Genomic DNA, 25,271 nt, shown 5'->3' with positions numbered 1-25,271 from the left:
ACTAGCACTGTTCCTTGACAATCCCTCTGAACTACATCACTGACAAGGGGGGGGGGGGGACCATTCCAATGTATGTCATAAAAACGAAGTCTCTACATAACATTTAAGTTCTGAAGAACCATGTTCCAGGTATTTACAAGAAGGAGGTTTGAGTGCTTTTGGATCATACATTGCAATGGAGTATGAAAACTTAAAAGAACCCAAGTAATTCACAAGTCATGGCATTCCCTATGTTTATATTGATAGTACTCCCCCAAATTGTTTATTAAATAACATAAAACACATCAACACATTTTTGTTTCAAGCATTTTTTTTGTTTATTTCAGTTAAAGATCTAGACAGAATCACTGTATGCATATACAGGGCAAAAGTCTCATGAAACCTATATACAATCACACATATATTGAAACAGATCATTCAAAACAGGCTAATGAGTCTTCTAATATCCAGCATTGTCTTCATGAACATAGCCATTAAAGAGTTTAGTATATGCCTATGAGCTCTAAACACCCAACATGATTAAAGGCCGCACTATAATATGCACTTTGCAGCTAAGAAGGACAATTTCCTGAGAAAGTAACTTCTTGCATACAATATTTGGCTGAATATTGAAAGATTTTGAACTTGAATGGATGAGCTATTTATCAATGTGCCAATGATGTTAATGAGCCGTGACGTGACGGGTGACATGATTATCTAGTGACGTAAATGGTAGATAACAATTTCATAATATAACAATTATTTTGATTACAAGGAGGCATAATGTAATGCTTTTGTAATACAATTTCTACTACAGAATAATACACCATACATGAATACTGAGTTTACAAGAGATTTGTTGATTATCAACAGCACCACAATGGTACCAAATATTCATAATGCACAGGAGCAGTAATAAGATTGGCATATGAGCATAATTCATAAAATTTTATATACAGCTAGACTTTTTAAATCTGAATCAACTGGCAATAAACCTTGAGTTAAGAGTTTATAATTTTACAGATATAAATATTTTAATTAACTTCCCTTGCATAAAAAGACCATTTATCTAACATTTTCATCTAGATATATTTCTGACTTAACACTTGTCATGAGATATAAACAGTTGCTCAACATTTATCTTTAATATTTTATATAATATATAATATTTCTTATATAAAGAGCATTTAAGGAAACAACAATTTGATTAGGTGTTGCCTAAGTGTATTTAAATATTTGAAAATATTTTGATAATATTTGAATGATGATCAGAAATAGAGTTCAGGTTTCAACCATAGCTTTTACATAAAAACTTTAAAATACACATTAAGATGATAAGAAGTGCTAGATTTAATTTTGAATATGATATACATGAAATTCAAATGTTAATATCATTAACAGATACTGTGTATATTTATATATATATTTTCAATCAAATTTGATTAAATCCAGTTCTTCATTGTGCCTCAGTTTAGTTGCAGGACAGATTTGTTTAACTGCAGTCCTTGAAGGTTGATTCAAATAGCATGTAGTTAATTTATATATATGTATATTTTCCTGACTGGTCATATAAGATGGACATATCAGTGATGAGTAAACATAGATAATGAAAAGGGAACAAATAATTGAAATGCAGACTATTGTTTACACATTAGAACTTAAGCCAAAGCAATTGCAATAAATTTATCATTTCAAATCTGTCCAGTTCTAGTCTATTTCTGTCAGAGATTCAAACCATATCAAGTTAGATCTAGTGTGGAATGTTTGATATTGGTATATAGGACTAAATTTTCGTGGTATAGTACCTTTACATTTTCATTAACATAATCAATAAATTTGGTAATGCCTAGATCATTGAGCCTATATTTGCCGTCATTTAAAAGATGTTATTTTTGATAACTGGAGCTTAGTTAGAATGTATGTATATAAGCCTTCTTACAATCTTTAATTCTTCTACATGTATAGTGGTCTCTAAATATTATGTACACATTAAATGTCATCTGTAAATGTAGGCTACATCTAAATAAAACCAGTAACTTTTTAACTATTTAACTATTTAATAGTGTCTCTTGGTAGAGAACAATGGAAGACACTTTTGATATAACATAACAATATAATTACATATACACTGTACTCACTGTATATTAGGAATTCTTATATTCAGATAGATAAATAAATTAATTCTTTAACATTATATTATCCTAAGACATTACAAAATAAATATACAATATAGTTTCTAGTCGGCTACTACTTAAATAAAGACACTCTATAAATTATATCATCTTAATCTAGCTGGAAGGGGTGGACACAAAATAAATCTAGTGAAAGTGGCGTTTTCGATTTTAAATTTGAAATCCAAAATATTATAATAAAATAAATCTAGTCAAAATCAGCTGGTTTCTTTTTTTAAAATTTGAAATACAGAATATTTAAATAGAATATTTAAATGAAAAGGGTAATTATTGATTTAAAATCTTATAAGCCGGATAACATGATGGCAAGGATAAAGAGGTGAATATAGCAATAATAAGATTAGTAAGATAATAAATGTGTATTATGCTTGTATTTTGCATGTTATAATTTTTTTATATATTAGTTGAACTCCCATATTCTGATATAAATACAAATAAGTAGAATTATTTCAAGCAGCAAATTATTTATTAGTACATGTATACTATTAACAAGTGCAAATATATATATATACAACATATACAATATAGACGCCTTTCTCTCTTAGCCTGATTTATTGACAGTTTGTTGTAAACTCATGGTCCTCTAACCATCAATAATTCAACATTACATCCTTTCCTTTACTACTTATCAGATTTATAAAGATATTTATAACAAATATCAAAAAATTTAATTCAATATATATCTTTTTTCTCCTTTTTCCAGACATATACAACTGATAACCACCTTCATTTTTCACATATTCACTTAATACAATTTCTAGAACAGATTATACAAATTACAGAAAGATGTGATAAACCTATATATAATATATATTTAAAACATCTTGGCATCATAAAATTTATATAGTTTTTAATTCTAAACTAATGTTTATTTTTAGAATTCTAAGAAAATTATAAATGGTCATATCTAATTCCCCTAAATTAAAAATTTATACCTCACTTTTATTTGTTACTGGCTTTCATTATTGTTCGCATTTTGCGATCACAGAGTGATGAAAGTAGCAGAACAGATTAGTTGCATATTTTATATGAGTTTTGTGCTACAAAACAAATTCCTGACAATTAAATTAAAGAGTAAATGGTAATACTATAAATGGACGGGGGCCACCCAATATTCCCCAAAAAGCTTTCTTTGAATTTTTATTTTTCTAACCCCACTACAAATTCCAACTATGAACATCTTGAAGTTACATATTATTTGTTATAGTGTGCGAAAAAGAAATGATATGTTATTTAAATGGCACTAACGTATGATTCATAATGAAAACATGATGCAAGGTTAACAACCAGGGTGTGGATTTACCTGGTAGAACTTAATTAGAATCATGTAATTTGAACAGATTGCAGATTTAACAAAATATTATCTTGTACATTAATGTCTTTATCTTGTACTTCCTTAAATTATAATTATGAATCATATACCATATTCTATGCAGATCGTTGCACCTGATTCACTAAATGAAACTGCCGACTAAAACAGAAATGAACTACTGTATTTGTTCAAATTAACACCCATAGTACATGTAAAATGGGGCCACTTTTCAGTTCTGTTTTTTCTTAGCTACAACTGACAAATTTGACAGAGTTATAATGCCAAAGAGACAAGAACAAAGATAGTCAAATTTTGTGAATATTTTAAAGTGTGCTGATCCTTTGAATACAGTAAATCATATATTATTTAAATGATGCTGGTGAACTATTTGATCTCATTGGTTGTCATGGAAACAAAAATAAACAAAATCACTGATAATATTTTAAGTTAAATAAAAACAAATGACAATATTAACCACACACTGAACATAAATAGCATGCAAATATATTAATCAATATACAAAAAAAATTCAAACTCTCTGTATTAAATTATATATTATAATAATCTTAACAAACATATGAAATAACTGCACACCTGATAATAAATAAAAAGTTCAGTAGAAAAAATTACATCAACAGGCCACAAATCACCATTATAACAGTAATATGCAAGAACCTGCATACAGTCCATGATGGCATTTGTTTAGCTTATGTTATATTAAGTAAACATACAACAATCAGCAGACTTGATATGATCACACATTATTTCACGACTGAAAATGGCTGCTTCTTCTCTATTACTATTATACAAACATAAATATTTCTTTTTGGTCCACACAAACGCCAATTATTATTTTATCCACATCACCACAGTTAACAAGATGTCTACCATATATGACAATCTTGTAACTTCATCGAGTTTAGAAAGATGGTGTACAAACATGTACATTATCAGAAAGACTAGTACCGGTAGTCAGTTGGTCTTATTAACTTATATATGATGTATGTATAATATAGATCTTCAAAGATTGAATGGGTATTCTTTACCATTTACTAAACATATAATATACAATATGCTATGGCTAGGCTTAAGAGTACTTAATCTTAATACATGTTAGCTGAGCCATAAAATAACAAATTGGCTTATAATTCACTTAAATTAATCCTTAATCTTTACTCGCCTTAATAACTTTCATCTACAAGTTTCTATCTCTATTTATTTTAAGATTTTTTAAACTTTAATTTACATCAATGGGCGTCCTCGATAGAGATAAAGGGACATAATTTATTGGCGAGGCGATCCCACGTGACCTCATTGTTTACCTTATAGCACAGTTTTCCTGTACATTTATTACGAACTCATGTGTTGACAAACGTTAGTTTTTGTCGTTAATATGGAATTTAATACCAATACGGTTCTCTTACCATCGATAAGGTCACGTGGAACTGAGTTTTTACTAGCGACACCTGGTTGGAATTCCTTCAGCGAGGACGCCCATTGCTACAGTGTGGATATACCATAAACTACTATCAATACAGGAATTTCTCCCATGATATTTCTTTACCATTATTATTTAGTTCACTGGTAAATTTTGAAGTCAATTTGACCATAAACTAAATAGTGTTCATATTGTTTATTTAACTTTTATCACAGAAGGAAGGAATGACACAAAACACGACTACAAAAACCAAAGCACTAATATTAGAAGCTATATAAGTAGCAGAGGATTTACAGGAAGATCATTGTATTAAAATGATTGGGTATGCTTCAATATGTTATGATTAGGCTTTTATAATACCTATAGACAATATATAACAATATAATGTGATATCAATTCTTATACTATCATATAAATTTAGGACAAAATTTCTATGCAATTTTTCTTCTGAAGACACAAAAATATTAACATTTAATACATGTTAATTATGTATTTAGGCATCTTAAGAAATCGGCATATAGTGCTAAGCTTACATTTTTATGCAATTTTTCATCTGAAGACCCTAAAACATTAACATTACATAAGTTAATTATGTATTTAAACATGTTAAGAAATCAGCCTTTAGTGTGCTAAGCTTACAAGAAACTAATCAACCTGAATCTAAACTTCCAATGATTTAGTAACAAAGATTTATTTGATATCACACAATGATAAGTACAAAATGGTAATACCAACTAATTGTCTTATATCCCCCAACACATAATTTGTAAGCTATAGCTTTGGTGTTCTTTTAAATTAATAGGGAAATTATAATTCAAGGAATGGATAGAAATTGACAAATAATTTAAATGTTAATGAAGTATGCTGGAAAGATTATGCCTGTGTTATACATAAAAAAGACACTATATGGTGTTAACTAGAGTGTGCAAATGATTTCTTATTTTTGCCATTTATTAAATTGAGATTACATGCATTGTGCAGACATCCCTTGGATTAATGAATGGTCCCCAAACATGTAGACCCTGGTATTACCACTTTGTGAAAAGAACTGAAATTATCTTGACTTTGTTCAAAGCAAGGGAAGAGTCATTGCACATTTTTTTTATGGAATGCATCAAATTGCTTTAGGCCGAGGCAAATATACTATTGACATGTAGAGTACATACATGTAGTACTTGATGAGTTAATTTTATGAAAATCAATGATTTTATTAATGAACTGATCTGAAACTAGTGAATTTGATCTAAGGTACACAATACCTCAAAGTTGAAAACAATCCGATTGATGGACCCATTATATATAATATGTATAAACACAGTGCAGTCAAACCAGCTAATGTTAAAGGAGAACACACACCAGGACATTAGTTATACGAAGCACATACATCAAACTGGCAAACTAGAAATCTCACATCTTTTTTGTTATTTTTTAAGTTTTTAAACAGGTTGAGAAATGTGTTTTTCTTGTAGAAATTGTCAGATTGTTTGTAAATGAATATTAAAAAATATATCATTTTTTTTTTGCATTTTGATATTCCATGTTACATCTTAACAGTTTGTCTCTTTTGAAATTTCTTGTATTTACTGTGCTTTTCAGTTAGAATTTTTTGAGAAAACTGAATAAAATTGGAGTGGAGGGAACAACATAATATGTTTTTATATTACTAAATGTCACTTTCACTGTGTCAATATAATCTAATAATCAAAATAAAAACATCAAGAACATTGTTTCGCTCTCCATTTTCTTGACTTGTTTATCCAGATTTTCATTATAGATAACATCACTGAGTCTTTTCTTCACACATCACAATTCTATTAAACTGATTTCAGCACTTCAGTCTCCAAATATAGGCACTTGGTCCATTAATGATAATAATAATGTCATTATAATGTTCACTCCAAAAATAAATCACATATATCACTAGGCTAACCAACGGTACAGCAGTAAGCGCAGAAGGGATACCTTGTTTCTACATATACATCACCTTTCTACTACAACTAATTTTAACTTGTACCAGGTTCGGTTAATTTCTCCCAATTTAACCCACATGATGGATCAATTGAGGTATTAAAGTCACTTTCATCAAAATTGAATAATTCCAGCACTTCTTGTTGGGTTTTGGGGGTTAATATGGGGTCGGATGAGAAAGACACAGGTGCGTTAGTTGTTAGAGGAGTCAAACCGGTACTGGGCATAATAACATCTAACCATTCGGAAACGTCTATTTGCATGTTATTTGCTGCATCCGGATCGGCAAGGCCGAGGGAGGCAAGATCTGGCTCTGAACCATGAACACTACCACCAGCTTTTTGTTCACTGGCAGGTGGCACATACAAGAATGATTTGTTCACATTCGGGGTGTTCAGTTGTTCTACTACATTTGCTGCAAAAAAGTCTAAACCACTGAACGCCGACTCGTTTGTCCAATCCATACCAGCATCCAACATTTCTGATAAATCTAAGAGTTCATTTCCAGTGTCTGTTAAAGGCATAGATACAGTGGGTGGCGGTGGTGAATCCATTCGCAGAGGTTTAGTATCTGTTGTTGGATTAATGGAAAAAAGAGGATTAGATGAAGATGTTGTTATAGTAGATGATGAGCTTGGTAGATGTACTGAAGATGAAGACATAGGTAACGTTGTATGTGTCGACAGGTTAATACCACTAGAAGATAATATAGATTCTAGACTTAAAGGAGCAGATGTTGAACTTGAGATAGCAACTGGACTAACAGAAGGAATAGGCTGAGCTTGTGTAGTTTTTGGAGTTGGTAAGGCTTCTTCAGCAGCATTTGGAGGAAGATCTGAAAATACAAAACAATTTTAAATAGGCGTGAAACAATGAAGAATCTACTGGTTTCTTTGTCAGTAACCGGCCATAATTGTCTAAGAAATTGAGACATTTGTTATTTTTTTCAGCATATTACAAAGTGTTTTACTAAAATATTGTATTAACTCACCTCCATGTCGTATCAGGATTTCTAATACATCATCCATAGCCTGACTCTTACTAAGATTTGCTAGTGATAATTGTGGACTACTTGGCTGAACAATTGGGAGTGACTAAAATGGATTAAAACAAAATATCTTGTAAAAAAAAACAACCTGACGAAAATAATGCTAAACCTGGATAGAAAAAGGATAACAGTGGTTTCTACTCTTTGCATTATCAATGACACTGCATTTGCTTGACAATGTTGCTCGTTATAAAATATACCTTAACAATAAATAAATAAAAATATTTCTGAAAAATATAGTTATTCAAGCATCTTTTCTTACTTACCTCATCTTTCACATGTTGAGCTTGTTGTTTACTACGGATAGCTTCATCATACTTTGGTGGTTCCTTCAGGTGCACTGAGAAGTAAGGATTCGACTGAGTTCTCTCTATTACCTTCTGACCTTCCATTACTGTTGCTGGTAATGAAGTGGTTCTGAAAAAACCCAAAACAACAGAATATATAAATTGTCTCCTTCAAGAAATACAATGAGATAGAATCTAATGTTTAGTGGCACTAAAATTTTATAACATGTAAAATTTTCAAGAAAATAAGATAATACTACACTAATGAGTCTTGATTGTACTAACCTGTGAATACCATTGATTGGTAGTTGATTTGGAACAGATTTGGAGTTGGTATTGGCAGTAGTAAATATGTACGGTTGATTATTAACCGGGGCTGCTATAGATATATCCTGCTTATTCACGTTTTGTAAAGTCTGTAGTTTCAGATATTCAGCTAGATTTGATTTATTCTGTTTAACAACTTCGTCATTACTTGTTACAATAACAGCAGGGACACCTTGATTATTATTCTGGACTGATGTCTGTTGTAACAAACTTGCAGGAATCTGAATCTGCTTGGGCTGCTGATTTTGAATCTGGGACATTTTAGCTTCTGGTCTCAGATTAATCTGTATTGCATTTACTAATGGAGGTTGAGAAGTGATCATATTAGACTGGTTGTTGATCAGAGTAGATTGTGAGGTGTTGGGCTGCTGTTGCATGATATTACTCTGTTGTAACATTTGATTCTGTTGTTGTAACTGAAGTTGTTGCTGTTGCAGTGCCTGAAGTTTCAACTTCATCTGAGATTCCTGAAGTTGTCTCTGCAATTCCTCTATCTGTGACTGTTGTTGTCTGACCAAATCCTCCTGACTAAGCTGGGGTTGCTGTTGAGTTTGTTGTATCAGTTGCTTAAATTGTTGCATCTGTAGCTGAAGTTGTTGATTAATCAATGCTGTGTTCAAGCTATTTGATTCCAGGGTTGGAGCTTGATCAATATCCATGGGAATTGCTTCTGATTTTACGACTGATGTTGGCACAATGCTTTCATTAGTCATTGTGATAGCAGTTGTTTGTGGAGCTGTAGGTACTGGAGTGGGGTTTGGACTGATCTGAAGTTTAGCTTGAGTTGGCAGAGAGATGCTTGTTGGCAAGGTGACCTCCATCATGTCAGGTGATAGAGGATTACTGTCCATCAATATTGGAGAAGTTGGGGGTGTATTATTCCTTGACATTGGTTCTTCTTTCACCCTTGGGGGAGGAACACTGATTATCTTTGCAATCGGTGCAATCTTAGCCACAGGTGGAGAACCTATAGGTTCCACAGAACCAATACTAGATGCTGGAGATGGTACTGTAGTAATAACTGTATGGGCTGGAGATTTAGCTCCTGTTTCATGATACGGACTCAATCTTTGAATAAGTTGAGGTTTAGAACCAGATACTGGCAGATTTCTCTTCTTCAGTTCCACTTTCAGATCAGCAACTTTTAAATCCTCCAGATTCCCATATATTTTGGGAGTTTTGATTGCTACTGGGGGAGTTGGTGGTGGTGGTGGGTGTTGAACTGGTTGTGGTGATGGTGATTTACTAGGCATCATGGTAGGTACAGGTATCTGTGGGGTAACACATCTCTGCTGAACTGTTTGTATTATTTGCTGAGGAACTGATGTTGTTATGGATGTTGGGGTAGATGTTTGTACAACTGTTGGAGCTTGTACAGCTTGTGCTGTGACTGGTAGAGGTGATGTGGATGAAGCTACCACCACACTTGTTCCTGGAGCAGGTTGTGGTGCTATTGGTATCAGAGTATCTTCTGGCTCATTAGGAGCAATCAGATAGTTATTTTTCTGCTGAAACTCCAGTTGCCATTGTAAAAATAACTGTTGTTGTTGAAGCATTACGTGATATGGTGTCTCTGAATCTTTATCTGATGTATTTTGTGTTTTGACAATGTTAGGTGGACCCTTGTATTCATGGAATTTAATTATTTTTGCCTTTGGCATCGTTTTTGGCTTGGACTTCTTTGGTCGTGATTTATTGTTGTTATTGTTGTTGTTGGAACTGCCACTATTTGATTTTGTCAAAACATTGCTTGTTTGTGGGATGATTGGCGGTGAACCAAGTTGTGGACTTTTACACACTTGAGGCATCGCTACTGGACTTGTTTGTTGGAGAAATGAAGGCATCCCCAAAATAGGTGGTAAGGTAACAGAAAGTGGACTTCCCATTTCTGACATACTGGAGTCATCTTGTGGTGACGGAGCACCACTAGTATCATTATCAAAGTTAAAATGACGTGACTGGTCATCTTCATCAGAACCCTCAACATCATCAAAACCAATAGATCCATTTATTGATCCATCTACAGAAAAAAAAATAAAAAAATTTAAAAGTATATTCTTTGTAGAACCTTAAACTTGAAAGATTTTGAGACTAAAATATCACGATCGTTACATATTCTTATACATTTCTCAAATTCCAATGACCAAAGCATCTTTTAAATGCAAGATCAAATCTTTAGGTATTTTCTTCTTCTAATCCACAAGACACACAGCAGTGCATAGTAAGCCCACTATATATTACGTGAATTATTACAGAATGTCCACAACTATTTTAGTAGCTGCTATCGTCGCATAGCTCTTATTCACTGACTGCCTTATTATGTACAAGGTTGAATTTCGCTTGAAGAGTTGAAGTATGTGTACTTAGAATCTTGACTGCCAAAGAAATATATCTTTCAATCAAACAGATTTATTAAAAAGTGATGAATAGTGAAGGATAAAATTTCAACTAACCATAACACACATCATTTGTCTCTGGGCCATTACCTTTTATGGCATCAACTATCATTTTATCCGTCTGCAGAATATTTCCTTTTATTAAATCCAGTGGCCCAGGTCGATGGGCTATCTTTTCATTCAACTCATCACTAAGTTTTGATTTCTTCAAAAGTCTCTGGCGTTCTTGTAGTGATGGTGCTATTGTGGTATCTGAAATACACGATAATAACATGATTAAACAAGAGCATCGGTACCGCTGCAATATACATCCACATTCCAGGGGGTCTGGGCATGCACCAAAATAAATAATTGCTGTATTTACTGTATAAGGAATAAACATGCAAAGTTCCAAGATGATCCATTCAGAATTGCAGCCTATAGATGACTAACACAATACTTGGACATGGCTCTGCACCTGGGGGTTGGGACATGCAGCAAAATCGATAGTTGCCATCCTTAGGCTATAAGTAATACATATACCAAGTTCCAAGACGATCCATTAAGAATTGGGGTCTGTAGGTAACACACAGACACACAAAGAATAAATGGATGTGGCTCTGCCCCTGGGGGGTCGGGCATTCACCAAAAACAATAGGGATCATCCTTAGGGTACAAAGAATAGGTATGTCAAAATGTCTGGCATGTAGGCAACTCACAGACACAAAAATTGGACATGGTTCTGTCCCAGGGGGTCGGGCATGCACCAAATAATAGCAATCATCCTTAGGGTATAAGGAATAAGTATGAAAAGTTTTCGAGACGATCCTTTAAGAATTGCAGTCTGTAGGCAACACACAGATACACAAAGAGAGAATGGGCATGGCTCTGCCCCTGGGGGTTGGGCATGCACCACAAACAATAGGGGGGATCCTTAGGGTATAAGGAATAAGTGTGCAAAGTTTCAAACAAATACAAAATCCTTGACAGTGGAATTCAAAATAAAGAGTAGGCCGTATATCACACTGCATGGCATGCGCCCGTCATTAGCACAGGCTGAGCAGAAAAGAAGGACGTTAAACTCGATTTCATCTCGGTTTTTAATTCTTTCATTATCTAATTGCATTTTATGCCCATTGCCAAATAAATGTCATATAAAACTCTGTTTATCATGCAGACATTGCTCTTTGAATAATTAACCACTTCTGTCCAGGTCATAAAGGACTTATTGGTGCTAATATTAAGTGCCTAACAGGTATTAATTGTTTTTTCGAATTCCATAAATAAAGTGCAAAATATCATTTTGTGATAAAGTAGTATTTTGTTTATTAAAATGTTAAGAAAGAGAATAAAAAAGAGACAATTATGTGTTTCAATTAACTTTACAATAAAAACAGTGTGATACTGTGATAATGTCTACTAAACCTCTTTATGTCTGCCAACAGTAATTTTTTTAATATTCATAGATGATTAAGTTAGAAAGCAGAAGCATCAGGCTAACTTATGATCACTGATATTTTACAAGTTTATATATCTGTAAAGTATTAGTCTTATTATTAACTTTTAAATATTTTTAAAAATATTTCAAAGCCATTAACATTTACCATTTAGCAAAAATAATTTAATTATTTTGCACATTTAAAAAAAAAAACAACACTAGAAAATAACACTGTTGTCAAATTTTTAAACTTGTAAACAGATTTAAGTACATTTATATAGATATTCCATGTGTTACTACCAATGGAAATATGCTTTAATGTGGATATATTTTAGCTGAAATTGCCTTTGTATATCAAATTTCTGCAACGTTTTTATTTTTCTTAAAATTTACCTTCTAAAATATGTTGCTGTACTAATGATTGTCTATCTGGTCTTTGTTGTATTTTTCTTCTTAAAAGATCACCAGCCTGAAATTACAAAGAAGAAATCCACCCTCAGTGTTAGTTTATTGATAGATTACATGTAAACACATGATAGTGCTAGGTAGTAAATTGAATGATAAAACAGCAATAACAAAGAGGTATAAGTGTGTAGGAGAGAATGCCAAAGCAGAAAATAACTGAGTGATTACAGAATAAGGCTGAAAATTTTTTCTAATATATCCAGACCTTGAAAGAAACAATTTTGATTGCATATGACAAAATATTGGAGATTAAGAAAGTTTACAGGACATTTTTAACTTTGTGCTGGATACATATTAAAAATATTAACGAAAACACAGATGGACGACACATCTTTGTCAAAGAGAAAAGCATAGACACCAGAAGAAATATGCCTGACAAAGCCTGAATTTGTGCCTGATATTATTGGTGACAAGTGTCTTATTTCCAGCCTTGACTACACCTTACCCAACATGATACTGTATGTGACAATCTCATTGGTGGACTGATCCTAAAGTCTAGCCAAAATAACAGCAGATATTTAAGATATATAACAACTTTATTAATCTCCAACTTTTCATTCAAATCAAACGAATAAGCCAGATGATCTGTTCCTTAATTAACAACTTCTTTTCTCTAACCCCAGGGAGGGAGGTAGCGTTTTGATCCACAACAATTTTTTAATGTCTATATTCTGTTAAAGTTTTTATGTAAGTATGGATATCAGCAGAACTGATCACTAATGCAATGTCTTCCCTGTTGTTGGTCTAGACTGTTGTGCAACTGATAATTTATAGCAGCCAGAAGAATTTAGTGCTGCCATCAGAATATAATTAATATATCTACAAGATTTACACTAATTGACCTTACAGAATAACATCCTATAATACCAGATATTTGTTAGCTTCAGATATTATAGTACCAGAACTAAGACCAGGACTTGGTGAAAGATGGTGATAATCTATATGCACAAGTTAAACTGGTTTAAAACGCAAAGGTGGGGCAAATAAAACCTAACTCTCTACCCGTCATTGAGAAGGTTTTTCTTGGCCCTCTATAAAAATTGGTTTAAATCGCCGGCTCCAGCTTGTTTGGCCATGTGTCGCGCAATAAACTCTGTTTAAAATCTAGAGTTTCCGATGGCATCGAGAGTTGATTATGGTCTTGGCAAGTTAATCAATGTCTAATTAATATTTTATATAACATTGAAGGCATAAAGAAAGACCTGCAATAGGCAGATTTAGCTCTTTAATAATGCCTCTTTAAGTCTTAAAAATAATATTTTATTCTATAAACAGAAGTATGTGGGTTCATAACAGGATCAAGTTCTATTTATGATTTTCAGTTGTCAACATTAAAACTGCTATAAAAATAATCCGACATGATTTAAACCGCAATGAATGCTTAGCAAAACCTGTTAAAAACACAATTTACTTTAGGGATAAGAATTATGTAGATTAAGTTTTCTTTCTGAACAGAAGTGTTAATGGAATACAGAAGGGATCACCATAAATAGAAATTATCGCTATAAATAAAATCGTATCATAATATCACATTATTTTTAATCAAAACAGAAATCAATAAATTCCAATAAAATAACAAATAATTGTAATTAAGTTTGGATGTATTTTTGAAATTGTGAATCACCCATTTGTACAAAAACAAAACTTTTCTTCTAAAGATACATTATGGGAGATTCGGTAACGAGTTGGCAGTTCTCACTATAATAGTTAAAAACTAGATAATGTAAAGGTAATTTGCTGAAAATTTCATTCAAATTAATCCACTATGAACTGAGAACTAAGCGACTGAAATTTCCCCCTAGCCTCGGTCATCATTACTAAAGTCGGTACATAAACAGCATAGTCTCGATTATCCATTTAATCGTTAAATCGGGAAGGAAAGTTATGCAGTAAATTGGCTCGCAATCCACTAAAGATCGCAGGCTAGCGCTGCCATCTAGAGTTGATTATGGCCTGGATAGGTTAATTAATGTCTAATTAATAATTTAGATAACATTTCAGGCCTAAAGAAAAACCTTCAATAGACAGATTTAGCTCTTGCATAATGTATGTTTAATGTTTTTATCATATACACAAGAAACTTAAAAATATCGTCAATGAGTATCTGAAGATGGCATTAAAATTGTATTTTGTTAAAAGGTCAATGTTTTTCCACAAGAATAAATGCCAAAGGTATAGTCCAGTTGTTATGAAAGAGTTATAGGTACTCTCAAACCAGTCGAATAACCCACTTTGCTTTGTCTAATATGGAAACAGTATGTTAAACCTATTTAAAGGTAAAAGATCAATGCTCTTGAGTATTGTTGGAAGGCTTTGAACCTGACTAATTCTCTTCCTCTCTGTAAACAGTTTTGGATATTTTCAAGAGATAACCACCACGAACATGTTAAATACCATCCTGATGGTCAATATGTAATATATGTAATTATAACCTTTCCAATAATGTTGATGGTGATATCAACTAAAATATCATTGGGTTAAACAGATAAAGTTCTACTTCTGTAAATTTAATCTTATAATCTTATTCTAATAAGTTTACTAAATCATTAATTCTATATGAAAATTAATTTTAAGACATGGAACCACAAGACTACATTCACATTTATTATTTTACTCTTATTAAGATCACTTAAATGAAAGAAATGGTGTTTAACATATTATTTTTCACAACCAACCTGGCTAATAAAGATGGACAATTCTTTATGATAATAATGATCTTTCACCTTTAAAAATTACATGAAATACATTTTGTTTTGTAATGATAATTAAAAAATGTAAAAACAATTTTGATTTTGATGTTGGAGGGAGATTTCCATTGTCAGTATATTAGGTTTAAAATATCTTACTCTTGCATAAGATGGAACATCATCATATATAATTATTTTACCACTTATTGCATTAGGTTACACATTCAGCCTTAAGGTGAAGGTAATATGCAAACTTATAATATTGATAACATAATGTGTGGGTTGGAAGACAAAATTTAATGTGCTCCAGTTGCTGCCGACAACTAGAATGATCTGTGAGTCACAGAAGATGGAATTTTAACAGCTATGTTTTGTGTGCTTGTTTTTCTATTAGTGATGCCCTTGAGGTGGGTATTAGTGAGCTAATCAACTCAACAGGTGAGGTAACATCGCAACTGTTAGCATTAAATATATCTTCTTGAATAACAGCACAGTCAACCACTAGCCTTATCTTTCCATCAAAATAAATCACCCAAATAAATAAACAACTTATAAAATTGGATTATTCATCAATGTGGGTGTCTTTTTTTTAATAGTTTACAAAATAGAATTCTAAAATAGTTTGAAAGTTTCTGGAATAAACCTCAACACACTGCTCATTAAAGATCTAATGTTAATAAAGTCGTTAATAATTTTTTTTGAAACTCTCTAAATCTGGAAGGAAATCCAGTGTTTGAAATTAATGTCATCCAAGATTGGATTTTCCAAATGTCAATGCTGGAAGACTACTCACAGAGAAAACAGTTTTTTTAATTTTGTGATTTATTTATAATTGCTACTGAAGAACGAAAAAAAGCACCTCATTCCAAATGGAGAATAAAAACTTTTACAATTTCAGTTACGGCATCCTATTTAAAGAACCTCATGAAAAATGTGTTCAAAAAAGTAAAAGAATTAAATTTGGGCATTTTATCTACAAAGAAAATTTTGAAGGATCTTTCAATAATGTAGTCAGAGACAAATGTTCTTATTAAAATGTACGATGAAATGACTGCCCCTCAGATAAATTCCACTCCTTAAAGATGCATTATTTAAGAATTAGATAAAGAGACAGTCATTCATTCCATAATAGTTCAAAAATAGATAATGAAAATGAAAATATATTCTGAGAGAAGTTATCAGTGTTTGAAGTTTTGATAAGTTAATGCGTCTTTAAGGCACTTTAGAAAACAGTTTACATACAAATTAACTACAACATTTCACAAAAAAATAATAACATTCAAATATATACCACCAACCTTTGAAGTATATTTCTTTATTAATGCCCATGGAAAAATACTTTTACTTTTGATCCAAGTGTCAAAATGATTGCTCAACAATATTTCACTTTTGAACAACATTTTAGGTGAATGAAGAAAAAAATCCCTTGAACAATAGAACCAAATATCCCTGCTGGTTCCACAGAATATTTCTATAGTACAATACAAATAACCTAGAAAATTTTCACACAAAATTTTGAGCACATGTGAAACAGTTGGTACAAAGGGAAATGACTGAATTATTCTCTATCAGAATCCTGATATTTGCAAAATTTAAAATTGATTCATCTCAAAATAAATTCTATGACACAAACAAGATCCAAATATAGAATGATTTATATCGAAAAGTGACGTTAAAGTCAAATTGGAGTTTAAAGATATTAAGCTGGTAGCTTGTACTGAAATATCTTCAATAGGTTGATCATCAACGGTGTCATTCTCAAGAGAGATTTGTTTTCGGAATATATCCTGACAAAAGCAATTATTAACTTATATTTTGTGGTGATGATTATTTTCATACCAATCCAAAAATAGGCACTGATTTATGATGTGCCATGACAGCAATTTTTAATTTTGTTTCCAACCTGTTGTTGAAAGATCAGAATGATTATGTTCTTTGTTTCAATTTAAAGGAATATGTCTAAAGGGAACTAACACAGTCTATATAATACATCTTTGGATTAATATCTTATAACTTTATTAAAACCTGGTTTTACGATAAATATACATTCATAACAATTCAGGTATTTATCGACTTTATTAACTGGCAAAGACAGCAGACTGGAATAATACATAAAATTCAAATTTCATTATCTCTAAACTGAAAGTGAACATGTAAACAATTTTGACCTCAACAGCTGCATTATTTGACATTATGCTGAATGTATATTATGTACATCTGGTAGGATAAAATGAGTGAGTAGGTCAAGCCCTGACCATCAAAAGGTATTCTGCTTAACTCATATTGAGCAGTGGATGGTTGTAAATTTCTGATATGATACATATTTTATAAGTGATCTGTTTCTCCCAAACTGATATAATGAGCAGATATGATACAGTCCAGCCTTTAACTACAACCAGATGCCCGAAAGTATATTAGCACTACATGGGTTCTAGTAACTCTATCCCAACTGTCTTCAATGTTACATCCATGATATTTCTTAGCCTAAAATATGTTTTTCAGATTCCGATTATCTTAATCTTTCTCAATCTAATTAAAATATAGATCTATATTTCGTTTCGTTTTTTCTACTTTCGATGACCTACACTACATGTAGATCTAACAAGTTATAGTGTGAGTTCGCGTTCTATGACGCAAGGTACCAAGCAAGCGACATTTGATCCGATTACGTCAGTCATTCGATTAACCAATTAGCGACTGCCCTGTATTTTTTATCTACTTTTGCTTTGTTTTGATTTCTATTGCCACTAACGTCTACCCACAGTTCCGTGCAAAAAAGGTCAAACGCTCGATTTGACAGACCATTTGAATTGGCTGACCCCTCATTTCAAGCAGAACATGTGTTAAATAACAACGCTTCCAGATCCAAGTGTAGTAAAGACAAGTAAAATCGAAATTTTGAACTATAAAAACGAAACGAAATTGGATCTGTCTTTTAATCAGACTGAATCTTTCTAACCACAAAGAGTCTGTGATGTCACAATCGTCTGATGAAAATATTGAAGAAGAGTAACTTTTTTAATCTTTTTTTTTCAGATCTGGTTATGTAGGTTGTGACATCATTTTAGTAGGTATTTTCCTACTTCCTGATCTCTCCACCTCAAAATCATGAATATCCATCAAAATCTGGGCAAAAATGTATATTAAACCAAATAGTCAACAAAAATCGCCAGGCTTAAAGTTGGGGGAAAGGGAGAAAGAAAATTATTAGAAGAGAAGACCTTGTTTATTTTCCTCAAATCATAGATCAACATCTCTTCCTGGAATCCAGTTTGATACAAAATACCATTTCATATTTAAGATTATTCAACAAAATTTTTTATCAAAGAAACAGGACAGTATTATCATCTAATCATTCCAATTTTAGTCAAACAAATAAGCAGGTTGACTCTTCCTTTTGCACCCCTTACATACCGTAGCAGATATTCATAATTGGAAGTCAGAAAGATTTAGATATGTGCCTGATATATGACACAAGTTACACAACAGATCGCTTTCACTACATGCATTTCAAGATTAAAGACTAGCTTATAAATAAGCTACCTGTTACTCAAAATGAGTTCAAATTCAGTTTGTGTCTGGTACAATCCGTCCAATATCTGTTGTTTGGTCCAACGTTTTCCCTTCCTGTGTTTTAATTAATATTTTTAATGTTCAGCACAGATATATTCAATGTTCAGCAAAAAGTCAAAAATGCCAGGTATACACACCCAAAATCAAGGCCTGATCAAAGCCAATCTATGTGATTGTTTACTTCCTGTTTTGTTGATGTAGTTAATGTTTTATGAAAGAGTAAATGAATATAAAATGTAAAACATATGTTATAAACTGTACTGATGATAATACCATATGACCAGTAGTAAAACATATCATGTGTAACATCTCTATATTAATTAGCTGATCTATCTCATCTCTCATTACTTACTGCACTCAATAAAAAACATACAAATTATTGATGTAATTCAATAGTCTCAATAGCTCAAATATACACACTTTCATACTTCCACAGTCTCAACATTAATCAGCCATAGAGACAGTACAAGGTTCCTAATCGACCACCCATGAGAGACTGAGAAATGGGGTTTAACGTCCACTCAACACAAACTAAAAAATTTAGGGACTAACATACGGTACACTTTTCTTTCAATAAATCTATATTAAAGAATAATAAGACGACAAATACTATGATGCAACCAAATCTTGGCACCCAATCAAATTGAAATCTCTGACCACTGCCAAAATTGTTAACTCCACCCTATCACTCAACCAGGTCTGAAAGTGTTTGATATTTTTAATGACTGGAGGCGATGGAGGTGAGAAGGATTCACTAAAGTACACCAGACTATATATCCATCTATTAGACCATCAGGAATAATTAGAACCCTTTGTAATATCATGAAGTCGTGTAACTGAATATTACCACCTGGTCATGATAAGATTTTACACCTACTATATATTATCACATGTTTACAACTCAATATACTATATCATAATAAACATTCTGCCATTGATCCGATTCAAAAAAAAAAAAAAAAAAAAGTACCGGTAACCCTACTTTTATTTTGTGATTTCCTAAAAAGTAGGTATTATCCTGTTCTCAAGATATAATTTCTGAACTTCTTAATTGAATTTTTTGATTAGTTTGTAAATAGAGCGAGCAAACTGACTCCACAATAAACTTTAATTCTTTAAATTAATGCAATGTCATATCAAGTTTATTTTCGTTTAATGATCATGCATAATTTATATACTGTATTTCAATGCATTAATCTAAATCTAAATTCATTGCATAGCCATCAGTTTCATATTATTTGTAGAAAATCATTGCATGAGACGTTGTTTGTTTTTTTCTTTCGTTTTAAGAAAACATTGATGTAGTTTAAATTGATAGCCTAAATGTTGTTAATTTGTTGATCAGTGGCAAATGCACATCTGATATAAGTAGATACACTAGATACCATAGAGGTAATAAAATTGTCATTAAAGATGAAATCAGAACTCCTAAATGTGCTGAAAATACCTTCTACTTTAGTTGTCATTAACAGAAGCAAGTCATGTCTAACATTTCAACAACACATATTCATGTCAGTTCTTTATTATACCTTAAAGGTGAATGCCCGAAAGGATGAAAATTAATTAAAAAGATAGGTTGTCAGGAAACAAAACATATGCCACAGGTGTCTGAGCAGTTTATAAAGGTTGTTGCATTGTGAATGTTTAATTAAATAAAACACAAAATGGACTTCTTTGTCTTACTAATGCTAACAACATACATGAATTTTATAAAGATCAGATGATAAATTTAGTCAGTGGAGTGTTCACGGATTGGGGTGACAGCAATACATGACATTTAAAGTAGCATTAGGTAATGAAAAGAAAATATACTGAAAAATTCAGTCAAATTACTTCAATCTGGCATCTAGTAATTGCCCTGACTTTAATACTAAGCGATGTTTCGACGAGGATACAAAGGTATATGTGAGTAGTATTCAGTTATTGTGTATCCATAAAATTGTATCCTGTGTAACTTCATTCTGAGCTTCGATATTGGTGATACAATTATAGTCTAGCCTCGATTGTCATTACCACTGTTGTTACAATAATAAACAATGTCTCAATTATCCATTTTTATGGTAACCGCATTGACCACAAAACGTATTTATATCCTCTTATATCACAGCCATGCAAATGCATCAAGAATTGATTATGGTCTTGGTAAGTTAATTAATACCTGATCAATAATTAAAATAACATTTCAGGCCTAAAAATGACCTGCAATAGGCAGATTTAGCTCTTGCCTAATGCCTCTTTAAATGCTATTTACTGGACACCTGACTATATTAAATCTACAAATGGATTAGATAATCCAGTTTTTATTGAAAATTAAATTGATTTAGCCAAGTACTAATGTTTTAAAAATAAATATATTGACTCAAATTTCCTTATTATTTACGCTATTCCTGTAATGTAGAAACATTAATTTAATGTTCACGATTCCTTTAAAACCAATTACCCTAAACCAAAATAAAACAGACTGTCCCTGCCAAAAACAACTTTCTTCTATTCTATTTAACAAGTGGAATAATGTTAGATATCACACATTAGAGAAACATAAAATAACATATCCTTTTGTTATGTTTAATGTACATCAGATATCAGTATAGCGCCTACATAAGCTGAAAGAATCAAGTATAACATTTGAAGATAACAGATCGCCTCCAATCCTGCATCATTGCATGTACTAGAAGTCAGTGTATATCTATTTACAGTAACAAGAATTTGATGTATCTGGTCAAAGCCATATGTATTAAGGTAAAAGTGGGACAAAAACTGTAGGAGTACCATTTATAAGACAACACGTCTACCCTCCAAAATAACTTTAACATCTTAAACATGATTCATCGAACACATATACACTGTAAACAACTTTAAAAAACAATTTACTTTTATTTTACCTCTCATAGCTATTTCTATTTCCTCATTTCAATTGTAAGCATAATAGCTTAATTTTTATTTCAACCTGCTCCTACTTTGTCGTGACACATTTTCTCAAACTGAATTAACGGACTAAGCAACTTTACATTATCTTATTACTTGATCAGGAAATGTGTCGATTTACAGTCTATGGAAATCTAATTCGACTGAGTAAAAAGTAAATGGCACATTATAATGTGTAATCAATCCACTGATTGATTAATAAATATACTATAAGGAGAAGTTACAGAACATTCAAGAGGTAGATATCATTAGAAGTGCTAATCCATGAGGAAATAAAAGTTACTGTCTCCCAAGGTCATATATAATTAAAAAATATTATCTTTTAGTCCCTGCATTTGAGAATATGTGAAGCTACATTACATTTTTAAGTAATCAAATATTAATTTAGAAGATCAATTAGATCATGAACCACAGCAATTATTTTTTATCGAGATAGCAATTGCAATTCATATTTCATATAAGAAGACTTCCTGGGAGTTATTTTAGCAGGTTTTTGAATATGACATTTCTTTGGTAATTCACAACTACTTCTGGTGCAAAATTGTGATCATGTGATATATAAGTTCCCTTATTTCCAAATAGGGCCACAAATGGTGTTATAAGCTCTAAAATCAATTATTTCCAACAGCCTAGTTTTCATAGATAATCATTTGAAAGGTAGGGATTGAACTGAACAAAACAGATTGTAGTCAAATAGAATTGACTTCCTGTTTGCTATCTGTTCACTTTCCTGTTAAATTCTACAGTGTGTCAAACTGTTCTAGACAAATTTGTATCACTAAGCTTATTTCATTTTTTAAAAAATCTTTTATTCCTTTTTTCTTTAGAATGTAAAGACACAACATTTGTATAAGGAACCTCAACCTTGAAGCTTTCTTTTTAGTACAAGTATCAGTTTACAGAAATATCTTAGCTCATAATTGCACTTGCAGTACCATACATTAATAGGCATTTTCAGACTATATTTTTTCAATAATGTCATAAAAGTATAGTTAAGATCCAAGACTATAAATGATCTATTTGCACTGATGTAATACATGTAATCTAAAATAACTTATATATTATATTAGTAAATCTTTTGATCATGTCGTGATCCATAGATAATTTAATACATAAGTGGAATAAGAGTGGTTCAGCTTTACAATCAAGAGAAAAAGTTGTGGTGCTAAAATGTCTATTTGGAATGGTAGTACATTAGTTTTATCACTTATTTTAGATACAGTACAGAAGTTAGAGTAAGAAATCAGCAGCACATTCTAGGTGATAAAGTCATAACTTAATACCCAAAAATTATGACGATTTATCTCCAACATGTGCCATTTTTCATAAACAAACAAGTTGTAGGATGAAAATATGTAGAGATGTAGAGAGTTCAGATACAATGGAATGGGGTGATTCAATTGTTAATGCCACAGAGCTTGGTTGTAAACATCAACAGGTGACATATAATAGAATACGCTGACATAATGAAGCTAATACCTTCCCCATGCAATCATTAACTAAACTCCTCTTCTTTACAGCTTACAATTTCTTATTTAATGATGCGCTGTGTTATCATAACTTTTAGAGATTTTATAACTACTTACAGACTATATTCAATTGACATAAATGGGAGACAGATCGTATTATAAAACACTCTACAAACTGCATCATATTTTTTGCTAATTAAATCAAATGATGGAAAATCCAGATTTCATCAAAAAGTTACAAAATGTTTTTTGTTTGCTTCAGTGGTTCAGAAATAAATTGTCTTCACATTTGCAGTTTCTATTTTTTTCATCTTCATTTATTATTTTTCGTTATTCAATAAAAGGTCAAATAAAACATATGACTATTCAGTTTCCAAATCTAACATTACATGAGCTTCTGGTTTTCATTAAAAATATTGCAACAGATTTGTTACTATACAAACAACAATAACCATTTCAGATAGCAGCAACTTTTAACTTGCAGGGACTAAAATAATATTTGTGGCCATCTTGTTCATTTAAAATATGAATAGTGTTTTTACGCAAAGTATTCTAGGTTACAGCAGGGTCAGATTAAGTTTGTGTGGGGCCCCTGGCTGAAAACGTTATTGGGCCCTTGCATAACCTATGACAATGGGGGGGGGGGCATATGCTGATCATTGTCCATCAACTAATTTGGGGGCCCCTTTAACAGGTAACAAGTTCAATCAGATAAAAGTACATATATTTAACTTACTTTGGCCCTTTCTAATTGTTTTCGTTGTTCAGAATAGGCTGGAGGTGTTTTCAGAGCTGTAATATAGAAGTCGAGAAATAAATCACTGGGTTTTCACCTGCTTCATTCTGTGTAACCAGAATCAGGTTGTATTTTATTAGCATAGTTATCAGTACAAGGCCAATTCTACATAGCCAACAGATTACCTTACTAAAAACGGCCTCAAACAGGGGATAATTGATGATGGCATGCGCATGACGGAAATCTAATTGTAATAAATATCATGTAAGCATTAGTTCAAACTTACGTGGATATATGCCTCGATCAGCTAGTTCAGTTACTGATCTTCTTAGCATCAACTTCCTCTTTAATGCTAAAAAAATAAATAAAATCAAAAACCATTAAATAAAATAATATTTTACAGAATTTCCAGCTGACACATAGAATTTAATAAAAGACAGGTAGAGATGAAAATTAATCAAAATAAAATTGATGAGCAGCTGTACATGATAAGATTTTAGAAGATAGAACACTGAAACTAAAAAATGTTCTTGATATTAAAGGCATTTCTACAAAAGCATATATTAGTCAGTATGAATACAAATAAGACATCTTATTCAGATGTTCTAAGAAAATACAGACCTTTTTGCTAAAGAGGTTAACTGTTCACATTATCTTTAATATCGAATTTGTTAAAGAAACTGTGCTTGTTCTAATTTTATCATATTGACACTAAAATATCTTTCAACCCAAATAAACGACTCATAGTAAACATTTGACCATGACAGGTGCCATCAGAAGTTGATGTTACAGTAGCAGAGGCAATCATATGTTAAGGGAAACTAGATACCTCTTATCTGATAAAAGTCATTACAGTAGTTAACCTAGAATTGGACATTCAACATATTCTTTAAACCCTGGCAGTTTTGGGGGATTGTTATCATTTGAAATTGCTTCATATAACAAAACTTCAAATAATTTTCATAAACTGAAAGCCATATTTCTTTAAAAAAAAAAAGGAGAAAAGAACTTGACCTTTTATATTTTTATTTTACTTTCTTACCAATCCACAT

General features: G+C 31.8%; 1 protein-coding gene across 3 annotated transcripts in view; it reads right to left on the bottom strand.

Annotated features, from left to right (window-relative positions):
- Window positions 1-292: 292 nt before the first annotated feature.
- Window positions 293-25,271, bottom strand: part of LOC126810726 (myocardin-related transcription factor B) — a 79,808-nt gene continuing 54,829 nt past the window's right edge. For all 3 annotated transcript variants that reach the window (XM_050535942.2, XM_050535941.2, XM_050535943.2), the window contains 8 exons: window positions 24,506-24,571; window positions 24,220-24,275; window positions 12,758-12,833; window positions 11,005-11,199; window positions 8,510-10,571; window positions 8,204-8,354; window positions 7,881-7,983; window positions 293-7,724 (listed from right to left, as the gene is read on the bottom strand). In XM_050535942.2, coding sequence (XP_050391899.1) covers window positions 6,925-7,724; window positions 7,881-7,983; window positions 8,204-8,354; window positions 8,510-10,571; window positions 11,005-11,199; window positions 12,758-12,833; window positions 24,220-24,275; window positions 24,506-24,571 — 3,509 coding nt within the window. In that variant the 3' untranslated portion in view covers window positions 293-6,924. The remainder of the gene's footprint in view (window positions 7,725-7,880; window positions 7,984-8,203; window positions 8,355-8,509; window positions 10,572-11,004; window positions 11,200-12,757; window positions 12,834-24,219; window positions 24,276-24,505; window positions 24,572-25,271) is intronic.

This window comes from Patella vulgata, chromosome 2, assembly GCF_932274485.2.
Source record: "Patella vulgata chromosome 2, xgPatVulg1.2, whole genome shotgun sequence".
Lineage (NCBI taxonomy): Eukaryota > Metazoa > Mollusca > Gastropoda > Patellidae > Patella > Patella vulgata.
This window is presented reverse-complemented; position numbering and strand designations above follow the sequence as displayed.